General features: G+C 43.3%; 1 protein-coding gene across 2 annotated transcripts in view; it reads left to right on the top strand.

The window, feature by feature from the left end:
• The window catches only part of EXT2 (exostosin glycosyltransferase 2), a 189,372-nt gene that overhangs the window by 22,694 nt on the left and 151,475 nt on the right, over positions 1-15,203 (top strand). For both annotated transcript variants that reach the window (XM_036764388.1, XM_036764387.1), the window contains exons 4-6: positions 5,725-5,841; positions 9,899-10,094; positions 14,511-14,650. In XM_036764388.1, coding sequence (XP_036620283.1) covers positions 5,725-5,841; positions 9,899-10,094; positions 14,511-14,650 — 453 coding nt within the window. The remainder of the gene's footprint in view (positions 1-5,724; positions 5,842-9,898; positions 10,095-14,510; positions 14,651-15,203) is intronic.

Genomic DNA, 15,203 nt, shown 5'->3' on the forward strand with positions numbered 1-15,203 from the left:
GCCCTAGAGCCCTACCAAAATAATGTACTCTAGAAATGCATCCTGCAGGGTTTCTCAGAGTTGTGGGGGCAATTGACTTTTCCCAGCTTCTCAGGGCTGCTGTTTGCATGTGTTTATTAGAACCCTAGCTGCTTGCCTATTACAGAGACCCAGAAAGAGCCTGCATGCCATCATGTTCTTGGAAACTGCCCAAGCCCTTTGGGGCTGGATGCAGTGCTCTATGCTAATCAGGATACAATAAACCCACCTGGCGGTACCAGGGAGCATCCTGAGGTTGTACAGAAGGGCCTTGCAGCTGGAGAGGGTTTTCTCCCCTAGTATTACGTCACTTACCTGTTCTTGGTTTCAACAAAGCTTAAGCAAACAGTTTGGGATTTTGAGGGGTAGTTAGAAAGTGTTTGAACTTAAACTGGCCTGTTAGATGGGATGTAGGCTGTCATCAGGGTGGAGAGGGGTTTGGGAGCAATCAGGGCTGTAGAATGTGTGGTTTCTCAGCTTCAGCCCCCTTGGCACAGGCTGCAGCACATGGGAATGGTAAAGCTCCTGCTCTCGTCAGCTCTTTTGTGGGGTGTTTGTCCCCTAGAGAAAGAGGAACTGTAAAAACTGATCTGACCCACACCTGCTTTCCTCTGGCTGATGAGGTGTCATCATCCTACTCACCAGATCCAATTAAAGCCCCTTGGCCGCTGTTTCCTAATGAGGGAGAATGGAGGTTTAGGGCTGGAAAATTGCAAAGGCAGCATTCATGGCTCACCCCATTCCTGGTCTCTGTGCACACTGCCTGGGAATTGGATTAACAAGGCAGAAGGTTGGCATGGGGGCAGGGCAGTGTGTGACAGCTGACAGATGAGGCTACACCTCAGTGGCCCTGAAAAATTGTGGAAATAGGCGGGGTTGGGGGGAAGGTGGGTACAGTGACTCAGTTGGGAGCTGGGGTTTGCCAAGCAACTTCTGAGCCCAGCTAGAATGTCCACCTGAACCTTCCTGAGTTATTCGGAGTCCCACTGCTTGCTGGCATTTTTTTTTTCCCCCAGAGACATCTCTGCCTTTTGCTCTCTCAGGATATTACCGGGACATGCTCCTTCCTTCCAACTCTCATAATCTATGTCCAGCTTTAATGTAAAAAATTTTTTTTATCATTTTGCAATGTAATAATCTACTCTGGTGTCTCACCGGGCATGACCCTGGGTCACTGAGGCTATGTCTCTTGGGTCAAGTCAAGTCACTAAGCATTTATTAAGCACCTTCTATGTGCCAGGCACTGTGCTAAGTGCTGGGAATACAAAGAAGGAAAAAACTAGCCCCTGTCCTTAGCTGGTGAGGGAGACAACATGCAAGCAACTATATAAAAACAAGGTGTATACGAGGTAAATTGGAGATAATCTCAGAGTAAAGGCACTCACATACAGAGGGGACTGGGAAAAAGACTTCTTGCTGAAAGCAGAATTTTAGCTGGGGATTGAAGGAGGCAGAGGAGGAGGGAGAGACTCCCATGCTTAGGGGAGAGCCAGTGAGAATGCTGGAGTTGGGAGCACCAGGGAGGCCAATGTTCCCACATAGGAGAGGAGCTCCTAAACTGGCAGGTTTGAGCATGCTAGAAGGGAATGCAAATACAAGGAACGCAGCAGGCCCTGCTCACAAAGAGCTTATGTTCTGATGTGGGGGGAGAGGGAACAACACAACAAGTAGATGAAGCCGTACCTCCGAGGTATTGCAGGTTTGCTTCCAGACCACCACAATAAAGCAATACCACAATAAAGTAAGTCACACAAATTTTTTTGCTTTCCCACTGCATATAAAAGTTATATTTATACAATACTGTAGTCTATTAAGTGTGCAGTAGTATTATGTCTAAAAAATAGTGTACATGCCTTGATTAGAAAAATACTTCATGGCAAAAAAAATGCTAAGCATTATCTGAACCTTCAGTGAGTAATAATCTTTTTGCTGGTGGAGGGTCTTGCCTCAGTGTTGATGGCAACTGACTGATCAGGTTGGTGGTTGCCGAAGGTTGGGTAGCTCTGGCACTTTCTTAAAATGAGACAACAATGAAGTTTGTCACATTCACTCTTCTTTCACTTGAACACTTAGTGGCCATTACAGGGTCATTAATTGGCCTAATTTAAATTCAGCTAGGTGGTACACTGGGTAGTGCTGGGTCTGGAGTCAGGAAGACTCATCTTTATGAGTTCCAATCTGGCCTTAGACACTCGCTATATGACCTGGGGCAAGTCACTTAACCCTGTTTGCCTCATTTACCTCATCTGTAAAATGAGCTGGAGAAGGAAATGGCAAACTACTGCAGCATCTTTGCCAAGAAAACCCGAAATGGAGTCACAAAGAGTCGGATACAAGTGAGAAAACAACCAAAAGTTTCAATATCGTTCTCAGGGGATAGGGAGGCCCAAAGTGAGGGAGAGAGATGGGAAACAGCTGGTTGGTGAAGCAGTCAGAACACACACAACATTTATGGATTTAGTTCACTGTCTTCCAAGGGTGTTATATGGCCCATGGTGCCCCAAAACAGTTACAACAGTAACGTCAATGATCACTGATCACAGATCACCATGACAGATAGACTAATAATAAAAAAAATGGAAATATTGCAAAAATTACCAAAATGTGACACAAAGACAGGATATGAGTGCCTGCTATTGGAAAAAAATAGACTTGCTCAATACCGGGTTGCCCAAACCTTCACTTTATAAAAAATGCAACGTCTGCAAAGCGCAGTAAAGCAGAGCACGATAAGATGAGGTATGCCTGTATTAAAATCAATATGGTGCAAGTTTGAAGTTCACACACACACAGACACACACAGAATAGTTAAATATCAGGTAGTTTGTCCACCAAGACAATAAACAAATTAGAGGAACAAGGAAGAATTCATGACTAAAGAAGACCACAGAAGACAAAATAGACAATTTTGTCATACAAAACACAGAAAATTAATACGACTAAAATCAGAAATGAAGCAGGTAACTGGGGTGCAAAGTTGGGAGTGGGGGTGGGAAAGAGAGGATTTAGGAGATGCTTCCTGCAGGGACATTATGAGGCAGTGGTAATGAAGGGATGTTTTCTAGGCCTGGGGGATGACCAGTGCAAAGGCACTGAAGTGAAAAATGGCATGTTGTGTGTGAGGAACACAGGAAAGACTACATTGGTTGGAGCCTATAGTGTAGAAGGAGGAGTAATGAATGTCCAGCGAGTCTGCAAAGATAGATTGGGGCCGGGTTGTGTAGGGCTGTGCAAGCTAACCAGAGAAGTTTATGAGACCTAAAGACAATAAATAGGAAGCCAGGAGTTGAACAGGAGAATCACATGGTCAGATCTGCATATGAGGAAAATTACTTTGGAAGCAGTATGTAGACCAGACTAGAGTGGTGAAAGACCAGAGACATGGAGACCATTCAGGAGTCTTGCAGTAATTGAGGGAATTTGTGAGGAGAGCCCGAAGTTTGTGGAGAGAAGGGCTTGGATGCTAGAGATGTTGTGAAGGGAGAAATGGCAAGATTTGACCATTAATTGGCTATGTGGGGTGAAAGACAATGAGGAGCCCAGGTTATGAACATAAGAGACCAGAAGGATGGGGTCCTTCAACCTTCAACAGAACAGGAATATTTGGAAGAAAGAAAGACTTTGGTGGAAAGATGATGCATTCAGTTTTGGACATGTTGAGTTTGAGATATTTCTGGAATAACCAAACAGACTTAAAAAGAAGCCTTTTTTTTAATTTAATTTTTTTTCAGTGAAAAAAATTTCACCCATCTCTCCCTCCTTCCTTTCTACCCCATTGAAAAAGAAAGAAAAATAAAATCTTTGAAACAAATATGCGTAGTCAAAACAAAACAAATTACCACTATATTGGCCACGTCTAGGAAAAAAAAGTCTTGGTCTGCACCCTGAATCCATTACTTCTCTTTCAGGAGATGGGTAGCATGTTTCATCATTAGTCTTCTGGACTTATGGTTGGTCATTGTACTGATTAGAGTTATTAAATCTCTCAAAGTTGTTTGTTTTAACAATGCTATTATTGTAGAAATTTACCTGTTCTGGCCACTTTATTCTGTATCAGTACATGTAAATCTTCCCAGGTTTCTCAGAAGCCGTCAGGTACAGCACAATAGTATTCCATTAAATTAATAAGCCATAATTTAATTATCCATTTCTTAACTAATTGATACCCTGCTTGGTTTCCATTTCTTTGCCATTACAATCAAAGCTACTATAAATATTTTTGTGCATATGGGTCTTTTTCCTCTTTCTTTGAATCTTTGGTGCCTTGACATATTTATTAGTGATATCACTGGGTCAAAGGGTAGAAACTTTTTTTTTTGGAGGGGGGAAAGCAGGGTAATTGGGGTTAAGTGACTTGCCCAAGGTCACACAGCTAGTAAGTGTGTCAAGCGTTCTCCTAACTCCAGGTCAGGAGAAGAACATGGTTCCAAATTGTTCTCCAGAATGTCTGGATTAGTTCACAGCCCCACCAACAATGCACTGATGTACCCGTTTTCCCACATCCACTCTAACACTTGTGATTTTCCTTTTTTTTTTTTTGTCGGCTTTGGCAGTCTGATGGGTGTCAGGCAGAACCTCAGAGTTACTTTAATTTTTGTTTCTCCAATATTAGTGATTTGGAACATTTTTTTTCCATATGGCTATTGATAGTTTGGATTTCTTCCTTTGAAGACTACATGTTCATATTGTTTGACTATCAGTTGGGGAATGGCTCCTATTCTTATACATTTGAATCTATTTCTGCATCTCTTGGAAAGGAGACCATTATTAGAGAAACTGCTGCAAATTCCACACACACCCCCTCCCCCAGTTATCTGTTTCATTTCTGATTTTAGTTGTATTAATTTCCTTTGTTTTGTGTAACAAAAATTGTCCATTTTGTCTTCTGTGGTCTTCTTTTTGGTCATGAATTCTTCCTTGTTCCTCTAATTTTTTTTATTATCTTGGTGTATGGTAGGAGATATTGATTTAGTTTCTGCCATGATATTTTCTAGTTTTCCCAGCAGTTTTTGTTGAATAGTGAGTTTTTATTACAATAGCTGGAATCTTTGGGTTTATCAAACACTAGACTATTGTGTTCAATTTCTTAACCAGTATCAGAGCATTTTGATAATTTCTGCTTTGTAGCATAGTTTGATATCTGGTACTGTTAAGCCTTCTTCCAATGTTGGAGAGAAAGTAAGAGATGATGTCAAAGTCGAAGTGACAATGGGGAGCCAGGAGTATCTGCTTTCCCTTCTGGGACTTGAAAAAACCTCTATTAGACCCTACTATCCATCCCCTAAAGCTATTGGCCTTTTTACCTCCTTTTCACAGCCCAGCTTCTTCCTTTTTGCTTCTACCTCCTTCCCTCCCCTTCCTTCCCTTTCCTTTCCCTTCACCTTGGCTGAATACAGAGCCTTAGATGGTCTTGAGCAGACACCTTTCATTACCCAACTCTCACAAGAGTCATGATGTTAGGGGGGTGGGGAGTCTCTGAGGGGTAGGTAGTTTATGGTGTTTGAGGCTCTTCCTTGAGACCACCCATTTTTTAAATAGTGGAGTAGAAGACTGAATTTGGGATCCTAGAGGCAGAAAGACTGAGTCAAGGAAGGAAAACATTGGTTGTCCCAGAAAGAGTCTCTTTTGGTCCAGTCTGCTTGGACTGGAGTATGACTGAATTGGAACCCATATTCCTTACAGTTTCCTGAAATTTTTTACTTTCAGGGCTCTTCTGGCTGGCGGTGGCTTCTCCACATGGACCTATCGCCAAGGCTATGATGTCAGCATTCCTGTCTATAGCTCCCTGTCAGCTGAGGTGGATCTACCAGAGAGAGGACCAGGGTAAGGTGCTCCCCACACAACCTATTCTTTCCCTATACATGAGAGGGCTATGAGGCATGGCATAGGCAATGCACCTGGCCACAGCCCTGAGGGCTTTTTTTCCCCTCTCCCTTTCCCCCTTTCCCCCATGTATAAGATATGCTCTTATTTCAACAATATAAGAAGCCTTGGTAATCTGGAAACAGTTTTACTTCCACTTATAGGCTGATTATTAGGGCCTGGGGGTTGGTAATGAGGGGAGCAGACCACCTCATGACTTGGTGTGGGGTCTAATGGAATGAAGGGATGTAATGGAAAGCATACTGGATTTGGAGTCAGAAGGCCTGGGGTTGAGGCCAACTTCAACCACTCATCTACCGGCGTGGCCAGGGCGAGCTGTCCCATCTCTTGGCCTGTGGTTTCCTCATCTGTGAAATAAGGGGGTGGGAGAAGATCACCTCCAGCTCTGAGCCCTGCAATGCTTTCTCATTGTCTCCCCTCTTAGGACCTCAGTTTCCCTATATGTAAAATGAAGGGTTGGCCTAGGAGAGGCAGAATGGGTGAATGGTCTGCAGTTGGAACCTCTTGTCAACTTGAACAAATTACTTAACCCCCCTGAGCTCTGAGGTCGTAAACTTTGAAGTGCTATATGTGCATGCCAGCCATCACAGTGATAATATTCTCTAAGACACCTAGGAACTTTAAATCCTAAATTCCTATTTATCCTTTTTCCTTTTTCTTTTTTTTTTTGGAAGGGGGAAGGCAGGGCAATTGGGGTTAAGTGACTTGCCCAAGGTCACACAGCTAGCAAGTATGTCAAATGTCTGAGGTTAGATTTGAATTCAGGTCTTCCTGACTCTAGGGCAGGTGCTCTACTCACTGCACAGCCTAGCTGTCCCAACTCCTATTTATCCTGTGATTCTTCTTGGTAGGCAGAAGGAAGTGATAGGTTGTAGTTGGTGAGAGGAGTGCCATGTGCTAGGCAGCTGTCTACCACCGAGCCCAGTCTCCCTTTACCCTCAAAGCTTACACTTCTGTCCTGGTCTCTTCCTCTTCTTCTGTCCCTTGATAGAGGCAAGGACACTCTTACCACCCATGGGGAGGTGGGGGTGGGGTAGGGACAGAAGTGTTTTGGATATGTTGCACTTTGTGATAATTGCTTCTTGGGGGTGTTTGCCACATTTCCTGAAGTATGTATAGGGATGGTCAGACCGTTGTCTTTTATTTTCAATCTCTTCCCTCCACCCTTTTTACCGATTTTCCCCTAATGGGAATGGAAGGTCATTACTGCTAGTGTCTTGCAAGGTGTTTTGGCTTCAGGTGGGATTTTTGTCATTTTTTTCTTTATAAGGAGCTAAGTTAGGAGTTTATAGCTTTCACAAGTGACAGACTTGGAAGGTCACATGATCTTTTTTTAAATTTGAATTTGGACTATTGGGTGAATCAGTGACTTTTTTCTTTTTATTCTTTTTTTAAGAGGACATATAATAAAACAAACCTATTTCTAAATGGTGTTTGTTAAAGATCTGTGCACCCATCAGCTCAGGCAGTCCTGGCAGAAAGGGGAAGATAATGACAACAGCGTTAATTAAGCTCTTACTCTACACAGAGGACTTTGGGGAGGTGGGAGCTGGAGGAGATGTGGAGTTTAGCTAAGACAGGGTCTTTGCCCTTGTGGGCCTTATGGCTGGCATGAAGAGAAGACGCAGGCACAGTATGAAGGTCCATGGGATCACCTTGGCGATCACCTAGTCCAGTTTTCTCATTTTACAGTTAAAGAAACTGAGGTCCTCTAGTTTTGACTTTAAGCACGGGTAATAAGCAGCAGATCTGGATTCCTGTTCACATCCTCTGACTCCAACTCAAGGAACATCCCTATTAACATTATCTCTGTTGCATCGTATTTTAACTTATTTTGTTAAACATTTCCCAATTTCATTTGAATCACTTTGTGGTAGCCGCTGAGAGTTTGGCAGGCTTTTGATGTTTCAGGCCTCTGTATGCCACCATACTGTGTGGTTAGTGCATTGTACAGCTATATTTTAAAAAAAATGCACGTCTGAATGAGAGGTAGGAGAAAAGGTAGCATTTGCTTAGGCCTTTACGAGGTAATAAGGCAGAGAATGTTTCCTTTTTGTCTTTGTGTATCCACTGCTTAGCCTAGTGCCTGTCACACAGTAGGCTTGTTGAATGTTGAGTGAATGAAGTAAGAATTCAATAAATGAGGAAGGGTGGGGCATTCTAGACAGAAGGAACTGTGTGAGCCAAAGTAAGGTGACTGAGAGGGGAGACAGTCCAATTCGGTTAGCACTTAGAAGGGAGCAAATGTGCTCAGCTTGAGAAGGTAAGGCAGATTGGGGAAAGCCTTGAATGCCAGGTAAGTAAGTCATCGGGATAGTTGGATGCTTTTCCTTGTTCACATATGAATATTTAAATTGAAGGGGTTGAAGCTAAGGGGGAGCTGGTGGGAGTGGGTGGGTAGACATTGACTAGATGATTGTGATATGAATGAGTTCCTGAATCTCTGCTTGGCTTCTGTGTAGTGAAGCCCAGCCAAACCCTCTCCCCGGCTTCTGCTTATGATTTAGTGGAAGAATGAAATCAGTTTTTGGCCCTGATCCCAACTGGGTCACTCCCAGAAATCGCATTTTTCTTTGTTTGGCACACCACAGAAAATTCTAATGATGATGACAATAAAACTTAGATGTGAAGAGGAGTGATTTCACCGACGGGGTAGGAGAAAGATTCCTGGATTTGGAGCCTGAGTCCCAGCTCCAGCGTTGACTTGTTCTGTGACCCAGAAAATCTCTCTTCTCCTCTCCTCCACCTCTCAGCCCTCAGTTGCCTAGCTCATCGATGGCCATAGTGTTCTTGGCATTCTCTACCTCACGAGGCTGTTGGGAGAAGAGCGCTTCACCACCCTCCGAGGGATGCCTATGTGTGTGTTAATGACTGGCTTTCTAACCAGTGATCCCCTTCAGGATGTGGAAACTGCTTTCCTCCCAAGGAAGTGGTGTGAACATGGGCGCTCTGACTCCTCCACTAGATTCTTGGGAGCTTTTCTTGTTGCCTTGATTTACCTTGTGGCCTCTAGCTAATCTTGCCTCTCATAACACTTTTGTCCCCATTCCATATTGCTTTGAATTGATACTGATATGGTACCTGAGTGCTTTGTGTATTTACATTTACTTCTCACCTTGTCCTCCCTTTGAAGAATGGGATGAATCTGATCCTTTTCTCAGAAGGTGAAACTAAGGCCTCAGAGCTACATGAGAGAGGCAGCGTATTGTGGTAGCATGAGGAGCCAAGAGCCAAGGGCTAGAGCCTCTCCTGGCCCTTGTTACCGGGGTGAACCTGGACGAGTCATGCAATCTGCTAAATGGACTGCTTCACGTCTTCATCTGATATGCCATTTCAAAAGGATCTTTTACTGAGGAACTAAGGAAAAAGAATCAATTCCTACCCCCAACAATGACTTAGATATCTGCAAATGTACAGAATATTGGCATTTTGTCCTTATGTAACTTAGCCATAGATTGACGTGGCTGGCAGAAGTCCATGTGGCACCTCCCCCGCATCCCTTTCTCTGACCTTAGTCCTTTCTGGGGTTAGGTTGGGACTTTGGCTGGGTTAGGTGGGACCCTCAAACTTTCTCAGAACCATCCTTGAAGTACCATTTTTGGGCATGGGCCCACTTGTGGACCTGCGTTTTGTCTTCTCTACTGCTCTTACACTGTGATATGGCATATTCTAGTTACTTATGTATCTTACTTCTGACTGGACTATAAGTTCCATAAGGGCAGGGATGAATTCTTATTTCAACTTTGCATCACCATCAGCATCTAACAATAGACTTTGTATATAGTGGGTGCGTAATAAATATTTGTGAAATATATGCATGAACAGAAGGTAACACTATATGCCCATAATTTCCAACTAAAGTAAGGGGAAGCCTGTTCCATGACAGATATTTTAAAGGGAAAATGCTCTTTGCTCTAAGTCTAACTTCAAAGACTTTCTAGGCCTGCCTAGAGCATCTGCCCGAGGCCTTCCAATCACTTTGATCTCTTCCTCTCAGCCCCAGGAGGTATTTTCTTCTGTCATCGCAGATGGCTCTTCATCCTGAATACCGCTCAGACCTGGAGGCCCTCCAAGCCAAGCATGGGGAGTCGGTGCTAGTCCTGGAGAAGTGTACCAATCTCTCCGAGGGCGTCCTTTCCACACGCAAACGATGCCACAAGGACCAGGTCTTTGATTACCCGCAAATCCTGCAGGTCAGTACTGTTCCCTACCTATTTCTTACCACATGAAACTAGGTGAAGTCTAATGTAGGAGCATGGTGTTGCATAGCACCTTGTTCCTCGATATGCTTCAGGCTGTATTTAGAGATCTGACATTGTGTGTTTGTAAGGGAGTTGCCATGGACAGTGTATTGAGTTTAGAGGTCTGAAGACCTTGAGGCCAGTCTTAGCTCTGTTCCTTATTACCCAGGTCACCTTGGGCAAGTCACTTAATCTTTCTTTGTCTTTTTTCATCTTCAAGATGAATAGGGAAGCGTTACATGATTTATAACTGGCTTTCCAAATCTGAGGCTTATGGTCCTGTGACTCAGCTCTAAATAAGGCCATCCCAGCACCACAGACCAGATAGCCAGCCTTGCAAATAAGCCATTTCAGTATGGGAGGGAAACACGTTTAGCTTCTTCCTCTTGCCTTGAGACCAGTCCAGGGTTCGACTGTTCTTAGACTTGCCAACTTGAAGAACGTGAGCAGTGACCTTTGCTGCTTCACTCCCAGGGAAAGGTGGGCAGTACTTGCATGACCCTTCTGTACTAGGTATGGATTCCTTGTCTCAAGTGAATGAGCGACACTTCCAACCTCCTGAGGCAGAGCAGCATCATCTGCTCCTCTGGGGATGTTTTTATAGGCAAGATGTTTAGCATTCCTTGGGTGTGGGGGCAGGGAAAGGAGAATTCTGAAACCCTCATCCAAAGAGAACAATTGAGTTTTGTTCACTTAGCTACTTGAAATTCAGACAGGCTTGCCCAAGGAGAGCTCTCGAGGAGATGGGGTACTCTTTTGAACTCCAAAGAGAGTTGGCTCATGCTGAGATTGTTAAAATACTTTCCCTCACAAAGCAGGGCATCTCCCTCTGGAATGTCTAGCTGATAACAGCGATGATGTGAGCAGATGTATTTATAGTAACCTTTGTCTAGACAGGAAAAACGGTTATCAGCATGTGTGTCCACATCTGGATGGTTGTCTCTCCAGGCCAAATTGGGGCTTTCCACCTGCCACTGGAAGATGCAGTGACTCGTTTTCTTCTTAGAATTGTGTGTCTTTCTCATTTATCTTTAGAAGAGTCTAGAATATTGGGTTTTCCCTATAGCTTTCTTTTGTCTCTGTTTATCTCAGAACACTTCAAAATAGTTTCTTATCTTTTGGGGGAGTAGGAGAGGGCATAGGGAGAACTTGGGTGTTTGGAGTTTTGGGGTCTCTTCCTGGTCTGCTTCTCCTCTTGCAGCCATTTGGATCCTCTACATTTCTTGTTCCATAAATACCAGGTGGGAGGGTTAGACCTAGTACTTAAGAAAGTGACCTTTTACAAAATTTTTGGAGTGTGTGTGTGTGTGTGTGTGTGTGTGTTTAAAATTGGACATATTTACCTTGTTTCCAGGTAAATGCAGAATGACCCTTAATGAGTTTACCAGTATTTTTTCCCTCCAAAGGCCCTAGGTAAGTAGATTTCGTAGAAGGCTTAGGTGAATCACTTTTCCTCTCTTCTCTTGGTGAATTGGAGCCCATCCTGGCTGCTTCAGTGCTCCTTCCCTAGAGGTGCTGAATAAAGAGTCTTAGTCTTGTCACCATCTTTTCTCTCCTTCCCCACCCTTCCCAGGGTGTTTTCTGTTTATTACTTTTGAAATCTGCTATGGAGATTTTCATAACGGCTCTTTACACATCTAAAAAAAGATAGGACCTGCCAACATTGTTCCCCTTCTTTCATTGCAATTTCCCAGACAACATCATCTTCTTCTGGCAACTGCAGATGTTGCTTAGGAGACTGTTAGGTGTGCAGGAGCCTTGGGTTTCTCTGAGTGCTTGTGTGGAGTGGAGGTAGCCAAAGACTCAAGACGTGTCAGAAGATGCACTGATTATGAACTGACCGTCATATCGTAGCCTTTGAAGGGGCCTCAGAAAGCAGTTCCTCTTTACCTCGCATTCTACTCCTCCATCTCCTCTGCAGCATCCCCTTACTTGAAAGCATCTGGCGACATGGCTCTTGCTATTTCACAAGACAGTTCATCTTTGAACAACTCTAGTTACCAGAAAATTCTTTCACATATTAAACTGAATTTTGACTCTTTGCAAATTCTAGTCCTAGTTCCAGTTCCCTGGAAACTGAAGAAGTTTCATCTCTTTTCCAAATGACAGTCCTGTAAAAATCTGAAGGTGGCTGGCATGCTTCCCTCTTGTCCCACCCCCACCCTTGTCTTCTCTTTCCCGTTCGTTAGCTCTTCCTCTATCCTTCTTCATTTTGGTGTCTCTACGTTTTGTTCATCTGCCTCTTCAGTTGTGGCATTCAGAACTTAATCTCCAAGAATGATCAGGGGAGTATTAAGTACTAGACTCTCCAAGTCGGAAATGACTGTAGAGGTCATTTGGGCCAGTCTGTGCTTGGACAGAAATCTCTAGAGTATCACCAACAAGGGTCATCCAGACTCTGCTGAAAGCCCTCCTGGGATAGGGAATTCTTCCCTTCCTCAGTAGTCCATTCTACTTTTAGAAAATGAAGCTGAGATCTTCTTAATGCAACTGCAACCCATTGGTCCTAGTTTTGCTCTTTGGTGTCATGCAAAGTAAGTTTAATCCTTCTTCTGTTGACAGCTATTCAGATATTTTTAGTCAGTTGTCATACTTCCCCTCTGCTCTCTATCCCTTAGCTCCCCACCTAATTCTTGTTTTCCAGGTTAAAATCCCTGGTTGCTACTTTAGCTGATCCTCATGTGGCATGGTTTCCAGCCTCCTTGTTATTCTGGGTCCCCCAAAGCTGAATGTCCTCCAGCTTATCAGTATCCTTCCAAAAATGTGGTACCTGGAATGGAACAGCACTCCATGTGTGGTTAGACCAGGGAAGAGGACTTCCTTTGTTTTGAGCTTTGGACTTTTATTAATGGAGCTTACAATTGCATTAGGTTTTTGGACAGCAGCTGTCTCACCTTGGTGTTGACTTAACCAGAACTTTGGGATTTTTCCCACAAAAATGATTATTATATTGGCTCTTCTCATCTTCCTTTTGTTGAGGTGATTCTTCTGAACTTAAGGTGGGACTTTGCATTTATCTTTATTTAATTTCATTTTTTGTTCTCACCTGTCATTTCCTGCTATTGTTTTTTGGCTCTTGTATCTGTCATCCAGTGTAGAATTGACCCCTGCCAGCACTATTCCATCTACAGATTTGTTTAGCACATCTTCTACCTTGTTGGCGGAGTCCATCACTATGATTTGGAACAAGGAAGAACTGACCATAGAGCCTTGAAGTATATGACTAGAGTATTTCCCCCAATTGACCTTGGTGCCTTAATCAGTACTCTTTGGACATAATTATTCAGGTCCTTTGAAAGTTTTATCTTCTAGCTTCTCCTCCGTCTTGTCTGTGAGGATATGGTAAGAAACTTCAGTCAAAGGTTTCTCATGCCTACTGCATCCTTTTGAGAACTTATAGCTCTGCTTGGCAGACCAGTCTTACAACATGAAAACTCTGACTTTTTCAAGCAACATGTAGTCAACTTGGAGTTTGGGACATTGGCATGGAAGCTTAAATGACCTAGCTAGGCCTGAAATAAGTTATCTGTGACAGATCAGATTGTTGGGTATCAAAAACTGATTCCTGTCACTACTGTCTGTGGTAGTGATATGAAGCAGCATGGGGATAAGGGAGCAGGGGTTTGGAATCCAAGGACCTAGCTTTGAATTTCAGCTCTGTTCCTGCCTCATACTTGTATGATCTTGGGCAAATCACAGCCTCTATGATGAGAAAAACGAGTCTTTTCCAGTTTTAAATTGTTTGAGCTTCATGATCATTGCCTCCTTATTCTTTGGTAATTCTGGTTCTCTTTACTGCCAGTATTATCACTGATGGGATGCTGGAAGACATCCTTAGCATGTAGCACAGTGCCTGGCACATAGTAGGCACTTATATACTTGTTGCCTGACTGGCTGTTGTGAACTGATAGGACATTTCCAGTTGTATTGGTGAGCACTGATAACTGTTAAAAAAGCTGGAAGAACTGATGGAGTTCAAGTGCAGATCAAAGCATTCTATTTTTCATTTTTTTTCTTTTGGTCTCTGTCTTCTTCTAATAACGCGACTAATATGGAAATATGTTTAGCACGATTGCAAATGTATAACCTATGTATCAAATTGCTTACTGTCTTGGGGAGGTGAGGGAGAGAGGGAGAAAATTTGGAACTCAAAATTAAAAAAAATCTGAATATTAAAAATCATCTTTACTTGTAATTGGGAAAAAATTAAAATATTATTTTTTTAAAAAGCTGAACTTGCGGTATCTGGGTGTGTTGGCCTTGCTTGGTTTCCAACCATAGAAAATTTGATCTTCAGAATCTTCTGTAGATAGGTCCCTTGGGCTGGCCTGTCTCTCAGTCTCCCATCGTTGATTCTCTCACCTGTAGGAGGCTTCTTTCTGCGCGGTCCTTCGTGGAGCCCGGCTGGGCCAGGCGGCTCTGAGTGATGTTCTTCAGGCTGGCTGTGTCCCAGTCATCGTCGCCGATTCCTACATCCTGCCCTTTTCGGAGGTTCTGGACTGGAAGAGGTACGTTGATTTCTGCCCTCTGCCTTGTCTCTTTTGGCTTATTTCCCTTTCAGGGTGTTGGCCTGTTGCTTCTGCTGATAGGACTCAGATGTGCCTGACGTGTAGTATTGGATGAAAGGCCCAGAAAATGCCCTAGAATTTCTCTGGGTCAAATTAAAGTGTGTTTTTGGTCACTAGAGAGTTGGGCGTGTGGGTAACCTTGAGAGTAGTTCATCAAATAGCTTCCTGTCTGGTCACTTACCCTCTATAAGCCTCAGTTTCCTCATCTGTAAAGTAGATAGATTAAACTTGCACCAAATCACAGGGTTGTTTTGAGGGAAGTGCTTTGTAAAAAGAAAAAAAAGGCACTTGTAGAGTACTATGAAAATGTCTTGCAATAATGTTATAGTACCATGTGAGTTTTTTTTAACCTTACTCAAATTATTTTTTTATTTAATATTTTAGTTTTCAACATTGATTTCCACAAGATTTTGAATTACAAATTTTCTCCCCATTTCTACCGTCCCCCCCATTCCAAGATAGCATATATTCTGATTGCTTCGTTCCCCAGTCA

This window comes from Trichosurus vulpecula, chromosome 6 (assembly GCF_011100635.1).
Source record: "Trichosurus vulpecula isolate mTriVul1 chromosome 6, mTriVul1.pri, whole genome shotgun sequence".
Classification (NCBI taxonomy): domain Eukaryota; kingdom Metazoa; phylum Chordata; class Mammalia; order Diprotodontia; family Phalangeridae; genus Trichosurus; species Trichosurus vulpecula.